The 21,746-nt window shown below is 41.9% G+C and overlaps 2 protein-coding genes across 8 annotated transcripts in view; one reads left to right on the top strand and one right to left on the bottom strand.

Moving 5' to 3' along the window:
• Nucleotides 1-333: 333 nt before the first annotated feature.
• HNRNPH3 (heterogeneous nuclear ribonucleoprotein H3) lies at nt 334-6,961 on the top strand. Of its 5 annotated transcripts, none has more exons than XM_074830293.1 (10): nt 334-535; nt 1,818-1,954; nt 2,479-2,617; nt 3,160-3,302; nt 3,763-3,849; nt 4,194-4,312; nt 5,671-5,806; nt 6,087-6,167; nt 6,252-6,338; nt 6,662-6,961. In XM_074830293.1, exons 2-10 carry the CDS (start codon nt 1,837-1,839, stop codon nt 6,736-6,738), a joined length of 987 nt encoding a protein of 328 aa, XP_074686394.1. In that variant the 5' UTR covers nt 334-535; nt 1,818-1,836; the 3' UTR covers nt 6,739-6,961. The 5 variants fall into 5 exon arrangements, with proteins under 5 accessions (XP_074686394.1, XP_074686393.1, XP_074686392.1 ...); XM_074830292.1 differs by having other exon boundaries at nt 3,763-3,851; nt 4,184-4,312; XM_074830291.1 differs by having other exon boundaries at nt 3,160-3,347.
• A 2,719-nt stretch (nt 6,962-9,680) lies between these two features.
• Nucleotides 9,681-21,746, bottom strand: part of RUFY2 (RUN and FYVE domain containing 2) — a 39,420-nt gene continuing 27,354 nt past the window's right edge. For all 3 annotated transcript variants that reach the window (XM_074830287.1, XM_074830288.1, XM_074830289.1), the window contains 7 exons: nt 21,012-21,109; nt 16,909-17,028; nt 14,980-15,109; nt 14,299-14,393; nt 13,222-13,270; nt 12,190-12,267; nt 9,681-11,380 (listed from right to left, as the gene is read on the bottom strand). In XM_074830287.1, the coding sequence (XP_074686388.1) occupies nt 11,237-11,380; nt 12,190-12,267; nt 13,222-13,270; nt 14,299-14,393; nt 14,980-15,109; nt 16,909-17,028; nt 21,012-21,109 (714 nt within the window). In that variant the 3' untranslated portion in view covers nt 9,681-11,236. The remainder of the gene's footprint in view (nt 11,381-12,189; nt 12,268-13,221; nt 13,271-14,298; nt 14,394-14,979; nt 15,110-16,908; nt 17,029-21,011; nt 21,110-21,746) is intronic.

The following is a 21,746-nucleotide window of genomic DNA, read 5'->3' as shown; positions in this document are numbered from 1 at the left end:
GGGTTGACCACAGCTGCGGAGTTGAGGCGGACAGCCATTGCATGCGCCCAAGCCGTGGCCGTGGCCGTGGCCGTGGCCGTGGCCGAGGCCGCCGGGCACCCTGAGGGACACAGACTGGAGGGCACGACCGGCCCCTCCGTGTGAGGCGATCCCCGCGCAGCCATCGCGGGCGCGCACGCGCGCGCACTCCCACCCCAGAGCCCGTTTGGCGCCAAGCGAGCACGGGCGCCGCGTGACGGCCAGGCCAGCGCGCATGCGCCCCGGCGCCCCTCAGCCCCAGTGCTGACAGAATAGGCGGGAACTCGCCGTCCGCCGCGCCGCGCATGCGCCGTCGCCTGTTCTTCCCGGAGGCGCGCATGTGTCGGGGCCGCCCAGCGCGGCGTGGCTCTCGCGATATTTGCGCGCCCGGGACGCCATCCTGCCCATCTTCGTTGCGTAGGTTTCGAGCCCGCCGGGCGGTTGGAAGTGAGGAGGAGCTTCCTTCCCGGCAGAAGCTCCTGCCGGGGCACGTTGAGGGGTGTGCGAGGGTCTTCTGGTGAGTGGAGGGGGAGAGTGGGCTAAGCGAGCCCCGGCTGGGCCCGCCCGGGGTGGCTGCAGGCAGGGCGGCGATAGCAGTGGAGGCTTAGGCCCTGAGGCGGGCGGGCCTTTCCGCCCCTCGGCGCGGTGTCGGGGCCGGTGCGCGCCTGCGGGAGCCGTGGGCAGCGGCGCTGCCGGAGATGGCTATGGGGGAGGGGGCGGCGCGGCGCCTCTCCGCGGAGCCTCGTTCCCGAGCGTGGCCGCCATTTTGAGTGGTGGAGCCGAGGGCGGCGACGGCCCCAGGAGAGCGGCGGGCGGCGGCGAGGGGCTCCCGGGGGCGCGGAGGTTGCGCGAGCGGAGACCGGGCAGCTCTTCTGAGGCGGAGAGGTGGCGGCGGGGAGCTGGGCGGGAAGGAGGGAAGCGGGAGGGGGCGGCCCCGGGGAGGCGCGGTAAATGGCGCCGGGGAGCGGGCGGTGGGTCAGGGCCGCGATTTCGGCGGTAGTCGGCGCCGCGGGTCGGAAGGCCGGCGGCGGGGAATGGGGGGCGGCGGGCGGTGGCGGGTCCCTCGCCGTCACGGCTCGGCGGCCGCGCGGCCCATTGTGGGGCGCTCCCGGTACCGCCCCCCCCCCCGCTCCGAACACACACAACGCACCCCCCACCCCGGCTGAGGGCGGTGCGCGCGCACCTGCCGCCGCGCGGGAGCCGAGGCGCCGGCGCGAGCCGCCCCCGCCGCGCGGGCCCGGCCTCCCCTTCCCCGCCGGGGGGGTCGGTGCGCGGCGCCCGCGCCCCGGGGGGGCCCTGGTGGTGCGGGGTAACGCTTCGTCGGTGCTTCCGGAAGGGGGTGCGGGGGGGAAAAACGCAACGAAAAACAACTGGGAGCGCGGCCCGTGGCGCTTTGTTTGCAGACAAAGGAAGGCCTTGTGTTTCCACGCAGGAACGTGGTTCCTACGGCTTCTTCAACTGTCACGCTTAAAAAAAACCCACCCTGAAATAACAAAAAAAACCCCACCGAAATGTTATGGGACAGATGTTCAGTGTATTCTGAGTAAATAATGAGCTTTATGTGCGGTGCCTACCCACGTGTTGCCCTCCCTACACGCTGTGTTCCCTGTCAGAGTTTGGGGCGCTTTTAGATGCATGCGTGCTCTGGATGTGATAAAGCACAATTTTAAGCGTGTAACAGAATTAAAGCTCGTTATCTATAATCCTAGATAGCTGAAGAAAAACCTGCCAGATTTCTTTTGAGGGGAGGGACTTAGGCATCTCTGGAATCTCAACATCTTTCCTTCTTTTTTTTGTAGGGCTTGATTCAAACAAAAGATGGACTGGAGTGGAAAACATAACGGGCCAAATGATACAACTAATGATGGAACGGTGGTACGACTTCGAGGCCTGCCCTTTGGTTGCAGCAAAGAAGAGATTGTTCAGTTTTTCCAAGGTACCTCTAGTATAGTCGAAGTATAGTGACTGAGTTTTCTTGTCTTTTACACAATGTTTTGCGCATTTTAATTTGTGATAGCTGTTAATGGGGTGGAGGGGAGGGATTGTGTTAAATTAGCTTGCCTTAAGTAAGAATTATGCCCTGTAAATGAAGTAGAAGTAACCATAGATGTAGTAAAACACAGTATGTATCTAACTCTGTCGAGGTGGTAAACATGCATATTGGGGTAACCTGAATGTTAGCATTTGGATCAGTTAAATTACTTGATTGGTAGCTGTATTTTCTTCATGTAACATAGGTGGCTGTATTTTTGCATAGTTTAAACAGAAAAGAAGTATGGCTAAATCCATAAATGTTTAATGAAAGATCATTGGCTTGCATTGTTGGGTGATGGGGGAAACAAGGTGGTTTTCTTTTTCGTTGTTGTTGTTTAGATATGCTTTAAGTATTTGCTACAGATGGGAATGTTTCAGCCTTTAACACTGTTCCCCTTGATGGGGTTATTTGTCCTTGGGTTAAAGGGTTGGAAATCGTGCCAAATGGGATAACATTGACGCTGGACTACCAGGGGAGAAGCACAGGGGAGGCCTTCGTGCAGTTTGCTTCAAAGGAGATAGCAGAAAATGCTCTGGGGAAACACAAGGAAAGAATAGGGCACAGGTGGGGATGGAGAGTTTGGGATGGTGTTAAATCTTTATTTTTGGGGGTTGTGGGTCAGTAATGCTTTTGGGGGGGTTGGGGACCATTATATGGAACTGGCTGTTTTTAAGAATTTTTATAACTGATCCTAAATTAACTTGGGAAATACAGTAGATTGGGGGGTGGGGGAGACAGTATTGCTCTGGGTAGTTTGCTAAACTGAGAAAATTGTTTCAATCATTCTTGTGTAGGGTAATTTGATAAATGCTACTATAGCTAGATGTTGTTTTTCAACAGTATGTTTCTCATACTGGAAAGATGATGTTTTATGCTTAATTTGTACAGCTAGAATTTTCACGTAGTAATTTTGGCCACTGTAAAGTGTTTTTTTTATACACTTAAGATTCTTACGGTTTTGAGGAGAAACTTAAGTTGTATGGTATCTCTAGTCACTTGTATTGGATTGTACGTTTAGTTATAGAAAACATAGTATGGCCTTTTATAATATTCAGACAGCTTATGCGTGTATTCTTATTGGTACCTTGAAAATCCTCTTTTATTAGATATATTGAAATCTTCAAAAGTAGTAAGAGCGAAATCAGAGGATTCTGTGACATGCCAAGAAGAATGATGGGACAACAACGACCTGGACCATATGATAGACCATTAGGAGGAAGAGGGGGTTATTATGGAGCTGGGCGTGGAAGTATGTATGACAGAATGCGTCGAGGAGGTGGTGGATATGACGGTGGTATGTTTATCTAATGGCTGGAGGTTCTGTTGTCAGTTTCGTGTTTCTGACATCTTTGTCAAGAACTAAAGAAATGGCGGTAGCTGCAGTGCCCCTTAGGTTTGACACGCTTCTCTCAAAGAAATTTTTACTTGTCATGTATCCAAAAAATGTGGCTTAGTATTTAAGAGTAATGGAAATAATAAGGGAACTATTTTCAGCAGAATTTGATCTCTCGCTTGCACGTTTCAGTCTTCTTACTGTATAAAAGGAATTTCACATTTGCACTCAGTTCAGAAATCCAGGTTTGACAGTCTGTAGAGGCTGTTTGCAAACTTCTGGGTGCCCAAAGACTGAAAAATTTACTCTTGTGCGTTGTTTAGTGAAATTTCAGTAATAGTGTAATAATTCCTTTCTTTCTCTCCATTGCACACAGGATATGGTGGCTTTGATGATTATGGTGGCTATAATAACTATGGCTACGGAAACGACGGCTACGATGACAGAATGAGGGATGGGAGAGGTAACAAAAAGTCTTTTTTAATAGTTTGTTTAAAAATATTTTTGGATTACTTGAGTTGGAAATACTATGTCTTACAAGACAGAAATAATTGCTTTCTTCATTAGATTACGTTGTAAAGAAGGTTGTTTAAAAAAGGGGGGAATTGGGAAATTTCAGGAAAACATAAATATGTTGCTTAGGGTGTCTTCTGGTTAGGTGTCTGGGTGGATAAGCTGGAAGTATAAACATCTTGCATTCAGGGGCATAAAGTGAGCGCTTCCCCAAAAACAGTAGTGAGGACTTTTCTGTTTTTTCATGATGATTTTACAGGTGTGTGGTTTTGTTTGGTTTGGGTTTCTTAATAGGCATGGGAGGACATGGTTATGGTGCAGCTGGAGACGCAGGGTCGGGTTTCCATGGTGGCGGTCATTTTGTTCACATGAGAGGACTGCCTTTTCGAGCGACGGAAAATGATATTGCTAATGTAAGTACAATGGGGAAAAGGGCTTTCTGGCGCCAAGAGCTCGCGTGTTCTTGTCTTCCCTGTTCCAAACTCCGTTGAAGTTCTCAAATGAGCGATCAATAGCTCTGATACATCTGCTAACTAAAGTCAGGGCGCTCTGTGTGAGTTTTACAAAGCTTAGTAGTGAATGAGCTTCTAGAAAGGTAACGCTTGAGGTAAGGTTACTGGAGAGGTCAGCCAAACTATGTTTAACATTAATCTCCATACTCTGCGTTTTCATTTCCATAGAAGGTGTATTGGGAGAGGATGGTTGTTGCAGTCGGTATCCTCGTTTTAAGGCTTTCAGAAGTTTAACTAGAGACTTACCATTCTGTAGAAGAGCGATAGCAGATGTGAAATTTTGATTGGAGTTTGTGTATGTGTGTGACTTCAGACTGACTTTAGGAGGGACGGAGTGGGCAGGCTGTAGGGAGCTGTGTTTGATTGGAGGGGACAGTATCCTGTTACTTGTAAGAGTTGAGGGTGGCAGATAAAAGCACATCTGCAAGATTTTGGGAATGCATTCCTCTGTGGTGTTTATAGGGGGAAAAAGTTTTCTTGGGATATAAGGCCTGGTTTAAACACAGCCCCTCTCTACAGGGGGCTGCATCTTTATTAGTTGCATCAATCTACTATGTGTGCAGAACTCCATTCTTAAGACTGTGCTTTTCTTTCTTGGTTTTTTCTTGGCTTGCTGCTTTTTTTTCAGTTGAGCTATATTCTGTCAGTTTGATTTATTTTCTTCAGTCTAAAGACTCAGAGCAAGAGCTTTGATTCAGAGCATGTTATTGCAAGCTGATGAGTAACACTTGAGTAGTGTACCACGGGTTGGTTTGTATGTGCTCTTTGGGATTGAGGCAGTTGGTCAGAACTACCACCGTATCTCCTCAAGTTCTGGAGCAAGGAAGAGCAGTCTGGCTGACAGCTGGTTTTGAATTCCATAAAGATGTCCTTGCTTTGAGACATTTATTTTGCTCTGCTTCTTGAAAAACAAAAGTAATTCTTTTCCTCTTCCAGGATGGCATCATGCTAGAACTTCTTGATTAAAGCTGTGTGTGCAGGCAGGAACTTGTGTTTACATCTCTGCTTTTAAAGAAAGCTCCTCAAGCTCTGGAGCTGGAGCTCTTCGAGTTGTGTAATAATAATAGATTGTGAGTGTAGATTGATCTAATGTTGAAAGTTCACTGTCACTAAGAACTACTAATTTCCAAAGTATTAAAATGTATGTGGTAGGATGAGATGAAATCGATGCAGTGCTCCACTATCCACTGGGATGAAAAAAAAGTACTTGGCTTGAATTCTGCATTAATGTGATGATTTTTGTTTGTTTTTATCCTTAGTTTTTCTCACCATTGAATCCTATAAGAGTTCACATTGATATTGGGGCAGACGGAAGAGCCACGGGAGAGGCAGATGTGGAATTTGTAACACACGAGGATGCAGTAGCTGCCATGTCTAAGGATAAAAACCACATGCGTGAGTATCGGGTTCACCTGGAGCTGTCATGGGCCAGGCTTCAGCGCGGTCTCTAAGGGCAAACTGAATAGGCGGCCTTAAGCCGCACTTCACTTAAGTTGCTGGGCAGTAAATACACAAATCAAGACTTTTTGCCAGTAAACACATTTCAAACTCACTTTTTGGGGGACTCGTAACTGTTACTCGTAAGGTGTGTGGGGGGGGGGGGTGTTACCTTTGCATCTCTGTGCTGCTGGTTTCTGAAACAGAGTCCAAAGTCTGGCGCTTTTGTTCCCTGCAGAGCATCGATATATTGAGCTATTCCTGAACTCAACTGCTGGAGGTGGTTCTGGAATGGGAGGCTATGGCAGAGATGGCATGGGTACGCATCCGCCCCGCCCCTCGCTGCCGCTTGGCCAAGGCTAACGAGTTCCGAGCTTCTAACGACGCCCTTTCTGCTTTTCAGATCAAGGTTACGGCTCCGTTGGTAGAATGGGAATGGGGAGCAATTACAGCGGCGGATACGGGACTCCCGATGGCCTGGGCGGATACAGTAAGTAGACCCTCTGTTTTATGTGGCTTTTGCGGAAGCGTGGTGGGCACCTGTCTTGGGAGGGAGGGCGGGGAAGGGAGGTGGTGGTGTGTGCGCAGGGTCTCTGCTGGGGGAAGGGCAGTGAGGGGGGGACACTTAAACTAAACCATGGGGCGGGGGGGTTATGCATTTTGCTACTGCAGCAAATGCTTGTTTAAAAAAATAGTGCTGAAGTATTGTTTTAGTGTAAGTTAAGTCATCTTCAACCAACTGTTCTGTATTACCCATCACATTTTTTCTTTTTTTAAGGTATGTATGCGTGACCTTGTGTCAATTGTTTGCAGGTCGTGGCAGTGGAAATAGTGGAGGATACTATGGGCAAGGCAGTATGGGTGGAGGAGGATGGCGTGGGATGTATTGAAGGGTAGCCTTGCTCCACAAACCATCCTGGAAGAAACAGTCGCTGGTCTACTAGACTTTCTTACAAAATTTAATTTCTTTTGTATTTTAAGAACTTTATAATGACTGAAGGAATGTGTTTTCACAATATTATTTGGTAAGCAACAGATTGTGATGGGAAAATCTGTTTTCTGTAGGTTTTATTTGTTGCATACTCTGACTTTAAATAAATTTTTATATTCAAACCACTGATGTTGATACTTTTTATACTAGTTACTCCTAAGGATGTATTACATATTCAAGACTACAGTCGGTTTAAGATGTTGTACTATGGTTCAATAAAGGTGGTTGTACTGTAACTCCTATGAACACTGATTCAGTTCTATGTAATTTTGGTGTAGTGAATGAGTTTGCAAAATCCACTTGTTTAAGGGGAAAAAGGTAGACGAATAGATTAGTTTATTTGGTAACAATCTTTCCTAAACCCTTTTGATAAGTTGTATGTAACAATTTCTCAACATGGCATAAAGTGGTGGAGGCTCAAAGTCCTTGGTCCGGCTTTTCCTCATGTGCTGCCCCGTCTGCCCCCAGCGGCAGCTGCTCGGGGGCCTAAAGGTGAGGGGCCTGGGCTTTGGGCCTCCACCAGCCCCGGCAGTGACCTTTGTTTCCAGGCTTTGCTGTGGAATCCAGGTAGATCCTGCATTTCACACCTGTAACTTGCAAGTCAGACTCGAACACTAGCACAGCTTTTAGCTCATGTGAAATAGGGTGATATGAGTTAATTTAAAGCCATCATCTCCTTAGTCTTTTTTTTCACAAACACTGCTTTTGTGAAGTGGGAAGAGGGAGGGGGGGGGATTTGGAAGCAGGTTAAGACTTCTTTCATGAACTTTCTGTATTTAAACATGATTCAGCTGCACAGAGCTGCTTTGTCTGTATTTGTTCAAGAGTTGACGAGGTGTTCCACGGCCGAGCTCATTAGAAGCGAAGTATCTCTAAAAGACCTCTAAGCCCAAGAGTTGTTAAATAACACACAACCCAAACACGTTGCTAAAACATTTTGTGCATTTGTGACATGTGAGATATGTAAGAAACTATTGTTTGAAGACACTTACCATACCTGATGTGTAATGAAAAAGGTATTTATTCTTCTGAGCCAGTGTGATCTCCCAAATTAACTGCTTTGTCCTCAATGCCTCCCTTACAATGTCAAATGTGATCTTGGGTATTGAAAGTCTGTCACCTGTTTGCTAGTGCTGTGTTATATCTGTAATAAATGTCTTCTTGTGGGAGAGAGGAGAATGGAGTTTATTTCACTAGAGAGCGTGTTCTTGTGTCCCAGTGCCTGGAAATACTAGCCGGCAGGGTGAGCGAGGGGCACAGGAAAAGGGCTGAGAACTGGGAGAGTCGTGGCTCGGAAGGGGAGGGAAAAGGAGATCTGGACCCCAGGGACCTTACAGGGCTTGGCTGTGACTTGGTGCTCCTACAAAGTAGCGGGTTCTGGGTCTGTTGCTGAAAAAGCTGATGTGTTTTGTAAAACTAAGATGGCAGGGCTCGGGATAAGGGTAAACCCCACTGGAGGAAAATACCTGGCAGGGAGGTGGAGGCCGTCTGCCCTAAGGGTTCTTCTGGCGCAGCAGGTGCCTATAAAATACCATCAGCCCGCGCCAGCTTTGCGGTCCAGAGCACGAGGAGGGCGCTGCCACCACCGGTGTAAGACTTACCTTGTGAGAGCAGGCTGGGAGCTCCGCTTTGAGCTGCTTCGTATAACCAAGCAATCTGCAAAAAGTACACTGAAACACGAGTCTGGGCGAGTGAAATCCCACTGCACCCTTCAGAGCGGCCCGGCCTGGCCCTTCCGCAGTGACGCTTCACCCTGTAACCAGAGCAGCACTCAGCTATGAGCCATTCCAGTCGCTTAAGTGGTGTTTAAATTGCAGAGGAGTTGTTTTTGAGAAGAAAACCTATGAAAAAAGATGGCTCGGTCAGGGAGGAAGCTTCCAGTGCAACCACCGTACAGCCGGTTACGTTTGGGCCGTTGCTGTGAAGAGCAGGAGGAGCGGCAGGGCCCGCCGGGACCAGCTCTGCCAGGAAGGGTAAGCGAAGCACCTTCGTGGGCAGAGCTGCTGCGTCCCCGGGGGCAGAGGCAGAGGAGCAGAAACGTGTTTTTTCTCCGTTTCCTTGCTAATGTCGTGGCTGGTCAGGTCAGAAGCCATTTCCCAGGAAACACAACCGCGGCTGCTCTGACAGGGCAGGAGCAGTTACAGTTTCTTTTGATGGAGTCGGTGCCCCACAGCTCTTCCTGTGCTCAGTGTGAGGATGGTTTAGAATCACAATCTGTCAAAGAACAGGGTTTTACAGAAAGACAAAGAGGATTAATGACAGCGTGCTCCAAAAAACTGCTAAAAACAGGCCAGGGGACATGGTTTGATGCTAAGGGAAATAAAACCACACAGAACATAGAGTATTCACCCTTCTGTTCAAGGCAGAAGTTTTACCTGGAGTAAGAAAAAGCAATCTGAATTACTGCACACAACTGTATGCAAATAGGGCAGCACAGAGGAGAGAAAAAGATGGCAGTTACGTCATAGAAATTTAATTTATTGCATGTTACGGAAATGCACTATACTCCTATATTAAAAGATTGTCTATTTTGAAATTAATTTTGTTTAGTTGCATACTTTTTGAAAACTTTCTTATTAAAGCAGTACAGATAAGCATCATCTCTATCCTAGACCAAACCCTGCTGCCTCCATACCCGCCCCACCTGAAGCCCACCGGCAAACACTCTCGGAATGCTTTCAGGAGGCACGTGAGCAGTGCTTGGTTTGTTCTGCCATCAGCAGGAGACCTCCCCACTCCCCAGCATATGCAAAGACTTTCTAAGCAACTTGAACAAGTCATAATAAAATACTCAAAATACTCTGAATTACAAATTTAAATAAAGTGACATTATTCCCATAGTTAAGTTGCGGATCAATTAAATTTATTTTTTCCCAAAAGCTATTTACAGATTTACAAGTATTTGTTTTGTATTTTACAAAAAGTTACATCAGGTAATTTAAAAAACATTTTTCTTTACAAAAGCTACATAAGCAACTACACTGAGGTGTTAAAAAGAACAGTTGTATTAGCTTTTTGAATATTAACTAAATGCCTATCCTCAAAAGACAAAGCTAAGCTAAACAAAGTGCAAGAACAATTAGAAGACCTGTTTCCAAGCCTCCCTTTTCCTGTTAGTAAGAATATTCCAAGCCCACAGCTGAAGGAACTACCAGGCCCGTCAGCGCTGGCCAGAGCCTGGAGGCCCCACGGCCGGACCCATGGCACGTGCAGAGACTAAAGGGAAGAGGGTAGATTGGTTCTGGTGCAGTGACGTGGAAGTGAGGACAATTTATCAAAGGATGTATTGATATTTGCCAGCGGGAAGGATAAGGATTTACATTCCAGCAGAAGTTACCATCGGTGTGAAGAGTGGTCAGACCTAGACATACTCAAAGTGCTCTGGAAAAAAAATGAAGTTTAGGAATTTTTGTCATCATCTTTCTCTGAAAGTTTGAGAAAGATGCTGAAAAAATGAGGAAGAACCTTCCTGTCCCACATAGAAAGGATGCAGTCCCCAGTATTTAACCCCAGTCTGGGTTGGTGGCAGACTCACTCGGCTGCTAGAGCTATACAGTGACTACAGGTACAAGCTGGAAAGCATGACTTACACGAAAATAATGCAAAGATATTTGTTCAAGGTTACAGACAATGTCAGGCAAAAATTTTGTGATGCACATCTCTCTTTTAGTGGAAACACAGATATGTCAAATTAACAGTTAATTTTCAAAAACGGTTCAGCAAAATGCACCTTTCTTCATCACGTGCCTAGAGGCACTGTTTGTCACCTGCCCGACAATATCTGCCCTTACACCTGTGACTATAAAGAACAGAGCTGTCAATGCAATATTCTTGGATGTATCAAATCTTGACAACTGAAGGGAAGTAAACAAATACGGTATTTGGCAATAACTTATTGGACCACTGCATTAACTGCATTACTTCTTTTAAATACCATTTAAAACTAGCTACCACATGGTTTTGCTTCACAACAGCGTATCACAGGCACATTCTGCAGCAGAATTAGGCTGGACTCGTTGCAGACTAGCCTGTAAAAGCAGGTAAGTGTATCACCTTTTTCAAGATCATGATAACAACTAAAATACTCATCAAATACATGTTACAAGCTGCCCTGCTTCCTCCAAAATAGCTTCTGAGCCATTTGTTAGACTAACATTGCCATCTGTATTTTTAACACATGCATTTCCTATGTTTGAGTCCCGTTTTCTCTGTTTCAACAAGAAGCAGACAAGTAACTCCTCCACAGTACCTTGAAAATGCAACTCTAAACTGCTTACCTGAACTTCTGGAAATACTGCTGTACATTCCTTAGTTGTTTGGCTTTTGTTTAGGGTTTTTTTTTTTTTTTACAGGATTAGCTAAATACCAAAAGGTAATAAATATCTTGTAAAATAATCTTATGGCACGTTAGAAGAGCACCTCTGTATAAGTATTGCATGGCAGGAATCACAGACCCGAACAGGCTTTGGTGAAGAAGGCAGAGGCAGTTCATTGTCAGAACAGGCATTACAGAAGATCTCACCACAGTTTCTACAGTGATGCTAAATAATGGGGAGAAGATTAAAAATTAAAATTTACAATGGAAATGTACTTGGCAATTGGATACCAATAAACAATATACCCAGAGCAATCCAAAATGTGATTTCTTCCACTTCTTTAGTCTAAGCATGGAATCAATTTTCCAGAGATAACTCATCTAAATCCCAACCTATGATGCAATCCTAGACAGACCACGGTGGCACTGTAGATATATGGTCTGTCTAGGACCATATATATTTTTTTATATATATATATATATATGTATGTATGTTTTGCAAATTTTATTGAATCCCTGCATTAAGAACATATTCTGCTATATAAAAATATAATATAAGCAATGATATTCTAGACAGTGGATGATTCTGTCAGGTAGCTAATTGAAATTTAACATAAAAAGGTAAAATAAAAAATCCTGCATGCATTAATACAGCATGGAAATTAACATATTTTACTTTAAAATTACAGTAAACTCAACATTTCTTAGTGTATTGTATAAAAAATGACACAAAAAGACTCTCTCATGTGTCAAATTGTAACAGTGCCAGAGCCGACAAGCATTTGAGATGATGATTCCACAACGTAGGTTGAATAATTTTTAAGTACATTCCTTTGTGGCATTTCACCAAAAGGCAGTGTTTCTTTCGAAATGAGAGCCCAGCTGCATTGTATATATCAAAGAACTAGAAAGAAATCTCAAAAATAACTATGCATTCATCTGAGCGATGACATTTCATGCCACACTTCTAAGATAATTAATGTTTTTCTCATAATACATGTAAACAAGTTGGAAGAAATTTCGTTAAAGTTTTACCTTCCTTTTGGAAAGAGAAAATTCCTTTTCACATAACTTGCAATGTGTAGCCTCTTTGTCCTTCAACCATACCTGGCCCTGGAGAAAAAAAATTGTCATAACTATATGTATCCAATGAAGTTAAACTTTGGGTTCCAGGGGACAAGACAAATCAATAGCAGTACATCTACTGCCTAAATTGTTTAATACTCTGAGACCAGTATAATGGCACAAAGACACCCTAAAGCAGTACAAGACTGCTCCAAAACACTCCAAAACCTTATGAAACAAGACAGAGCAGGAATAGATGCAAAGAGAACATGCTCGAGGTAGTAAAGCAAGTCAATGGCTGAGCTGGGAAAAGCAGAAAGGTATCCAAGTCTCAGAGCTGAAGCCTGTTTCCCTGCCCATCACATAGGAACAGTCCCCAAGATGCAGGGAAGCAAAAAAACCAGGACAGTGTCAAGAACTGACAATTTCCTTCTGTCTAAACCAATTTATAAAAACAGGAATCCGCTCAACAAAACCACTTCAGACACCTTTACTTGGACTGAAATAATACACAAGGTGACATGCCATGTGACTGAACATGTGCAGACAAAAATCTCTGCTCTCAAGTGCTCCCTGCATACCTTTAAGAAAGTTCCAAACGTCTCGACATTACAGATCATCTTTTATCAGCTTTGGTGCTATAAGTTTACTTAATTCCCAGGATGATCAATTACGACCGATCACTGAGAAGGAATACATAATTGATGCTCATTTGGCTACATATTCTGTCCCAGATGCACTTTGTAAAATATAGAAGGGTGTACCATTGCAAGAAAAGTGTCAAAATGCACAGCTATACATCAAAGAAGAAAAATCAAAAGCAACTGAGTGCTTTCCCCATGAGGTTACAGGGAGTCTGTGGTTCTCTCCTGCTGGAGGAAGTCATAGGAGTCTCTTCTGAATAGTTGCTGTTGGAGAGAAGTCTTCTCATGCTTGCAAAATATTTCAAAGGGAACAGTCAAAAAAAAAAAAAAGTTACTCTTTCCTCCAACTACTACTAACCTGCAACGCTTTGTTCGCTTCTTTTATATCTTCTATTTTCAGCTTTGATCTAAAGAATAAGATAATGCTATTTCAAACTTCTATATTGTCAGTTATGGTCTAACAACTTTAAAAGTCGTAGGTACTTAAAAATTATAAGCAAAGTTCTCTGACTTAGTATTTTATATTACAGCAGCACCCAGGAGATGCAATCATTATCACACCCTGCTGTAATAAGCACTATACTATGACAAGCTCTCTCCAAAGAGCTCAGAATCCTCTGAACGGCTGTAAATTTGGTTGGGGTTACGTGGATAAGAGAAATTTCTACCAGCATAGCTCTGTGCAGATACCTAAAGCTAGCACACAGCACTGGTACAAAACCAAAATTGAAACTTCTGGACTTGTACAAGACCACATCATGCCATTACGGAGAAACCTGCCCCCACCCAGCCATTCAGTGCCAACCCACTCATGACTGAGTCACAGTATATGTACTAAGTTATTTTATAGGGCATGAAAGTCACAGCAAAAGTACTTGGAAGACAGAGATCATTAAATGAAACATTAACAACACATAACAGTGATGAGAACCGTGCTTAGAGCTTCTTGCTCGCTATAGTCTGGAAGGGTTTCGATAAGGTAATCCCTTAGACTTGGTAACAATGGCCTACGGTCCTCCTAGAGAGAATCGTCATCTCTTCAAAGAAAGGAATCCATGAGTGTGTGTCCTCACAGAATGATAAGCACTGTCCTGCTGGGGCCAGAGCTGTTCTCTTCTACTTAGGTTCTTCTTTGGGAATGCCACAACATGCAAACTAGCCCACCATTTTCAACTGCAGAACAACTCCTAATGCCCCCAGGCCCTTTTAAAGTAGGATTTTCTGTTCAGAGCACTAGAATTACCCATGAGTTTACAGCTAGCCCACCAGCCAAAAATAAAAATAAACGGACCTGACCTAAGTAGACATATTTCTTTTTGATAACTGGCATGGTACTACTGCTGTATACAGTCTAAGGATAGGCCACTATCCTATTATTTTTCCTAAATCAAGTTTATATGACAAAAATAATCATCATCATGAATAATGGAATTACTCGCTCAGCTTGGACGCCAGTTCTTGGAGAGCAGCTTCTTGGTCTTGACATATCCTTTTCAGTTGCTTGTTCTTTTCCTGAAGTTTAAGGAACTCCTTAAAACAAAAAACAAAACAAACAAACAAACAAAAAAAACAGACAAAAAACCCCCAATTATTCTCTAAATTGTATTTGCCTACTGCCTAGAAAAATGCTACTACCCAAAGCTGATCTTGCCAAGAAAGCCAAATGATCCATCACTCTCTCTATTAAGATTCCCAAATCCAATTCAAACAGCAACAACTCAGGATTAAGCCCTCTTAGACCCCAAGAAATGAAGCATTTTTGCTTCTGCAGTCCTTTCCAGGAAGAAAATAAAAACAATTAATGGCAGAGATCAACAACTCTATATAGCCATGTATACCAAGTCAGAGAGAGGCCAAAGCACTTTCTGGCCTACGATGAGAAGACAGTCTTCACTACAAATGAGAAAGGAAAACGAGGATTTCGTTCTTCCTTATTCAAACCATTGAGTTCTGACCTGAGGACTAAATGGGAAGTAAAAAAACCGGGCTTTTTCTTAATCTTATTTCATCCTTTCTTACCTACTTGCAGAAATTCTTAAAAATACCATGCCTAAGTCTGTAATTATCTTTGCAGTCAATTTCTAAATTACTAGTCAAGTTTTACTGCAGAATTTACTTTTTTAAGGTTAATTATTTCTTGGGTCTCTATTCTCAGCTGAGATACAGTTTCCTTTTCCTTTTGAAGATCATCCTCTAAGGTTTGCCGCCACTCTTTTTCTATCTTCAAATCTGTTTCCAGCTGAAGCCTAGAATAGGCAAAACAAAAACAAAATCACTGTGCAAAAGAGTATAGTTTTTTTTAAAAAAATGAGCTTATTTCTGGGTGCAATATCCTATTATCATAATAAACAAATAATCAACTTACGCGTTTTCTAAAACAGAAATAATGTATCAATGTAATATTTTAGACATCAGTGTAATAAATAAAACAAAACACTGCCACTTAGAAAATGCTTTTAAAAAGAAACGTATATAAAGGACCAAGAACACAGCATAATTTTGAAGAGCTGACCTTTGTAACAAATGAAAAAGAGAATATTAACCACAAAATTCTGAAGTACTCTTAAAACACACATAAGGCAAAGCCCCCTTAACCTTACATAGCTTGTTTCTGAAAGAAAACAAACCAACCAATCAACCACACTGCCATTGGTGGTGCAGACAATGATTGCATACATCTCTGGTGCTCATAAAAGTTATTTAATATTATACCCTTAGATTTGAATCTTCTATTTTAGACTAAGGCGTATGGCATTTTGAACAGAATTGAAAATAAAGGAGGAAGGACTTTAAATTACTATTTTTATTGAGCTTTCTACCTAGCTGAGGTTCAACATAAAGAAGGGATCTAAATTCTGTCAGTTTAACTGGAGTCCAGTTAAAGGAATTAGGGCTACTCTGATGGAAGATCCACTCTAGCTGGAATTTCACTATCAGTTTCACGGAAGAGTTGGTGCTTAGAATATTACGGAGAAACCAAAGGATGGAAGCACACTGCTCTAGATCTAAACTGTGCCAACACAATAAGAGAGGAAAAAAATCTCAGAGTAGTCATGCAAGGTTTTTTGATGAAAAAACCTGTATCCACATTAATTTTCCTGTTTTAAAATCAAAACCGTTTTTAAAGGAAAGACTTACATTTTGGGACACTACCTCAGCATCTGGCTGGAAAAGATCAGAAGTGAACATGACCTTGAGGTTTCAGAATTGCAGAATTCTAAGGCTGGGGTCTGAACTGTTCTTTTGCCAAAATCTGCAAAGATGACTGTGGTAGTAAAGTGAACATTTGTCATGACAGTTAAACAAGTTTATTAACATTCAGAGTTGTAAGAGAGGCAGGGTGGGCTAAGAACTGGATTGGAAATCACTAATTTTTAAACCCCAATCCTTGTTGTGCCACAGATTTGCACTGTTTTATATAATTTACTTGTTATCTTTCCAAACAGGGAAAACACCTGCACTTAGAGGGAGCTTTTTAGATTACATATTTATTTAAATCAGTACTGAAGGATTTAACAGGAGAAAGACTAGAGGGCTGGCTTTTATATTATTTTTTAATATTTATGATTCCAGTGGATTTTTATTTTTTATTTCCTGCACCGTGACAAGTTAAACCACTTCTACCTTATTCATACGCCTGATGAATTAAACTATTCTTATGCCATTTCTGTTTAAGTTTATACTACTACATACTTGTGGATTTTGTTAAAAGTGTGTATTACTACTACTACTACACTATGTATATATGTATCCCACTTCGGATAATTTCCTTGTGAGTTAAGCTGGCACTTTTAGGAAAAAAATAATGCTGTTCTTCCCCCTCCTTTCAAGCTGCACATCATTTTAGAGGCACCCAAAGGTAGCCTGACTTTTTTGGAATGGCATATTTTCTTCCACCTTGCCAGTACTTAACATGAAGATCTTTAGTATTTACATTCTGTTCAAAACCATTCATCAACAATCAGCCTGTATTAAGACACGGGGCATATCGCAATGTAGAGTCTTTACTGCTGTATATTTTTCCAAACAGGAAGGATATACTTACAGCTGTTTCTCCTTCTGGGAGAATTCTTTCTGCAGACTTTCAGATTTATTCACATATTCCTGTTTAAGTTTCTCATCCTCGGCCTCAGCCTCCGTTTGAGCCTTCTCTGCTTGCTGCAATCTGGTGTAATTCAAATCAACTTTGGGTAAAACTGAAGCTAGAACTAGGGTGTAGAGGGTGAAGAAGACAAATAAAAGAAAAATGGGGAAATAGAAACATTTCTAAATAAAAACAAAGTTTGGGGGAAACTCACAAACTCAAACGAGAAATCCGTACAATGCCTAGAGAACTAGCTCCTGTTTTTTCATACAGTAAGAGAGTAATCACTGTAAGTAATCACTGTTTTATTTTATGCTCATGAATAACAGATGCCAAAGCATGATGATACATATTTTAGAATTGAAGCATATACCTTAATGCTTTTTTTTTTTTTCCTTTAGCATATGTTCATGTGTTATTTTTGGAAGCTTTCAACCCCCCACCAAATAAATCCTGTAAAAGTACTTGGCTTGTACTAATCACCCAGCATGTGTTGTGCAAAAGCAGCTCAAAACAATTCAGGCATAAGGCTGAATACAGAGCACTGCAATCAGACAGCAAAAAACTTAACTAGCCTAATACAAGAAGACACACCGTGACAGGTCCCACTACATTTATAGAACTACCTCAACTACATCATATTATTAATTTAATTTAAATCATCTGTATTAAAAATAATGCATTCTTACACTGCTTAAAATAGCTCCATACTATACACAAAATAAATAAAACCAATTAATCAAGAAATGAGGGATTGGTCTTCTTATTTAATCTTTCCTTTTGGAATTCCAGGGGTTTGTTTCTGCTTCAGCTAGCACTCCCCTTGGAATCCATTAGTTCACTGTGGTTCCTCTCTGCTTGGTCACCTCTTCAGTCCAAAAAAAGATGGATGTAATGTAACAAAAGTAGAGGTACTAAAATAGAACTTGTGCTATATCATGGCTACACCTGTCTTGACGAAAAGGCAGGAGAGTAAAAGAGCCTGTAAAACACCACTGAATGTCCCCACCTGCTGCATCGTGTTTAACAAAACTGTTTGAAGGGCCTCTCGGGTAAGTGGTGGGAGAAATCTGTGATACTCTCTCTCTGTGCTTGGTTTCTCACTTCCCAGCAGCTAGCTGAACGCAGATTAACTCACAACTTCCAGTGTCAGCTAAAAAGAAATTAAGTCAGCAATATGTCTACATTTGTGCTTCTACTGATGAAGTTGCACCAGCAGGAGTTTCCAAAAGCTGCCAGTAAACAAGGGAAAAAAGACTGGAATTAAAACTACCTTATAAAGTGTGTACTATCTCATTCAACTACACCAGTTGTTTTAAGAATGCTCTGAGTCACATTTGCAATGGTAGTGCACAGAGGGCCAAAACATGTATGGAAAGGAAAATACTGGGAAAAAGCAGGGTCAATCCACTGGGCAGAAGCAGCTGAATGAAGCTACACAAGACAACACCAAAAGCAAGTTAAAACCCTCCCTAAATCACAAATTAAACTGCAGTGTAGTTTCCACAGCCGAAGTAGACAGGGAGCTCACTACCCAAGAAGCACGCTAGCCAAGCCAAGCTACAGCACCATCCCCTAGACTAGCACCAAGGCCAACTGCACCGCTGTAATTCAGACAAACGCGGAGCTGGACCGCGTTCGCAGCAGGATTTGCGACTCAGATACTGAGGCAGATACTTGTTTGCATAGATGACCATGAGATGGTTATGCTCCCATTTCTGCTGTGGTCTACCTGTTGTTCTATTCAATGTTTCCGGTTTGGGTCTTCCTTTGAGGATGGGAGATTTTTTTTTTTTATTTATTTTTATTTTTTAGTAGCCAGCCCACGTTAAAGGCTCTTTCTGATTCCAAACCAAGGAATAAGGTAATATATAATGATGGAGTAGAAACCCTCTCTGTATTGTTGTGTCCTGCCCCCCACTTTTGCAAATACATCCCCTTCTGCTGAAAGACCCTAAGATTCTTTTCCCAGCCAACTTACGCTCCACACTTCAGAGGAAACACTGGGAAGCACATCAAGAGCAGTCAGCAGCTAAAACTCTCATTTCTGCAGTGCAGGCAAGCAGCAACTCAAACCAGAAATGAGAGCTGGAAAGATTGCCTAATGATGGGTGGAGGAAAAAGGGGTTGGGCAAAACCACAGGTTAGGATTACAGTGTAGACGCAGCCACAGACAGGCAAGAGCCTTAGCTGACGAACAAGTTAGACAAGTTCAGAATCTGGGCCCTAAATGTAAAAACCTATTTATTACTACAACTTCCACTGTAGCTATCATGGTGCAGCTGTTCTAGGCAGCAGTCACAGCTACAAAATTCGCTAGAGTGTGCTGTCCTTCCTGTCTGGAGCCCCATCCAAGTCCAGGCTCCGAACACATTTTAACTCTGTGAAAATATTCTACCCCACATCACATCAGCAAAATGGAATTGTGCTTTAGCTGCCTTCTCCCCAAACCCTGTCATTCTTCCACTGTACATACTGAACATATATGTCGACACCACCCTCTTTTTTTTTTTTAATATATCATTCTGATATAGCACTCAACCCCCTTTCCCCCAAACTCCTGTCACTGTTTAAGAAAACAGTGCTAGTTACAACCAAAAAAACCCAACAGAGAGCATGCTTTTGGGATAAATACAGCCTAAAAGTGAAAGAAATAAGCAGGGCAGAAGGGAAATATTAGTCAGAAGGGCTACTTTTTAAATCTATTAGTACCATAAAGAATAGGAAAAATCACTAATTAGAAACAAATGTCATAAAAATGTACAGCCAAAGTAAAGATAGCTAACCTTTTAAAATAAACTTTGTTTGACAGTTAAGAAGTGATTAAATAGCATTAGAAAACTAGCTTACATTTGCTTAATAATAGTGCAGTAGTTTACTTTTTTTTTCTTTTTTTTTTTTTTTTAAGAGGGGTAAAGTGAGATCGGAGATGATGTTCTTTCAGAAAACAAAATAGAACCCAGCTACGATCAGTTACAGTGCAGGATTTCTAATACCACTTTATATTTAGAGTTGTAATTTTAAAATTCTTAAGTTGTACTTTATCAGTAATTATTTAAACACAACAGATCTGGAGGAGCTTTCAGAATGATATATCTTTGACAAGTTTATACTGGTGCTGAGCTTCATTGCTGGCACATTTGATGAATGACATTGCAATAGTCCTAGTTTGAGTTAACAGATCTTTGTCACTTCATGAATGCAGTGGACAAAAATCAAAGACAGATGAAGGCAGCAAAATAGTAAAAACAGAAATTGGGATAAAGGATAAAAAGAAAAAGAAAAAAGAGGAAAAAAGGATGTCAATAAAAGAATATTCATGTCACTAATTTTTTTAATACATAACCATGTTTTTCATAATCAGATTTAAATGAAAAAAAAAGACATGTCAAACACCAACATGACAGGGCTTATGGATATGTTATATTTTACAATTTAAAAGATCAATGTTGCATATAGGCCACTAAATTAAAACATATGAATCACATTTTAATATTATGTAATACATGCAGTCTAACCGTGATGTAAAATTTCTATACTGGAATTTTGGTCTTTCACTTTTCAACCTTTCAGTGTAAAAACTCATTATGTCATTGAAAATAATGGTACTTCCAAAGCAACGGACAACAATTTTAATAGCTTCAGCAAATACAGCAGCAATCCATGAAGGCATTAAATGTTTATATTAAGCACATGCTTAAGTATAAGCAAGATTAATGCTTTGGTTTCTATTGCATTTCATTCAGGTGGGGGGAAAAAAAAAGAGGTAATAATGAATCAGAATTTTGAAACAGCTGGAAGAACAACTTTTGGTATCAGCACAAAAACCCAGGACCAGAAGAAATATGGTGGAGGAAGAAAACTGAAAGATTAAGTCTGTATTTAGAATAAGTGTGGTTGTTAAAAAGAAAAAAAAAAAATCAAACAGTAAAGCACTAAAGTTTCAGAAAGGTTCTTTTCAAATTTTCTAATTGAAAGTTACATTTTGTGGCAACTGTGTAGGAATACGGTAAAATGTAAGGAGATGGAGACACAAATGAAGAAAACCAAAGATGGGCCTGTACCTTTGTTCTAGTTGTTTCATAGTTGCATTAATTTGATTGGTCTTATCCTCTAATCGACCAATTATTTCATTCTTTTCTTTCATAGCATCTTCAGAAACCTGTGTTACAAAAAAGGTTAAAACTGAAGTAGGTATATATTACAGTGTTACCTCATGGGGGTTTTTTTCTTCATATTTGAAGGGAAAAACGTTAAAACAGCTTCAGGTTTTGATTCTTTTTAAACAGTCCCATCTAAAAAATGTGGTGGACAGTACTTAAAATGTTATGGCTAGCAAGTTTGTAGTTTTGTACTTTGCAAGTGCAGATGCTATTTAATAAGTATACGTTTTTCATTTTGGTTTCCTTTCTTAGTTACTCATTTTGCAAGTCAAATTCACAGATCACCTTTTTAAGAAGCCCCTCAGAACCTTACCAATAAAGGATGCTTAGTCCTGGAAATCACTAAGGTTCTCCAACTCTTATCAAACCACCATATGCACCTAAAAATCTTGTAAGAATTTTACTAAACACATTTCACAATTTTGATTGTTTGCAGAGCTGCTACAACCACAGCTCAAAGATCTAAATAAAAAGTAGAACATCATCCTTGCTATACAGATCAACATTAAGAACTGGTCCCTAATCAGTAGAGACTGGGCATGATTAAACTGTTTTACTCTGCCCAGGAAGTGGGTCTGAATGTCATTAAGTGAAATCAGTGTTACCCACAGTCCCCAGCTCTAAAAGAAAAACAAA

The sequence above is a fragment of the Strix aluco genome, chromosome 7 (assembly GCF_031877795.1).
Source record: "Strix aluco isolate bStrAlu1 chromosome 7, bStrAlu1.hap1, whole genome shotgun sequence".
Lineage (NCBI taxonomy): Eukaryota > Metazoa > Chordata > Aves > Strigiformes > Strigidae > Strix > Strix aluco.
This window is presented reverse-complemented; position numbering and strand designations above follow the sequence as displayed.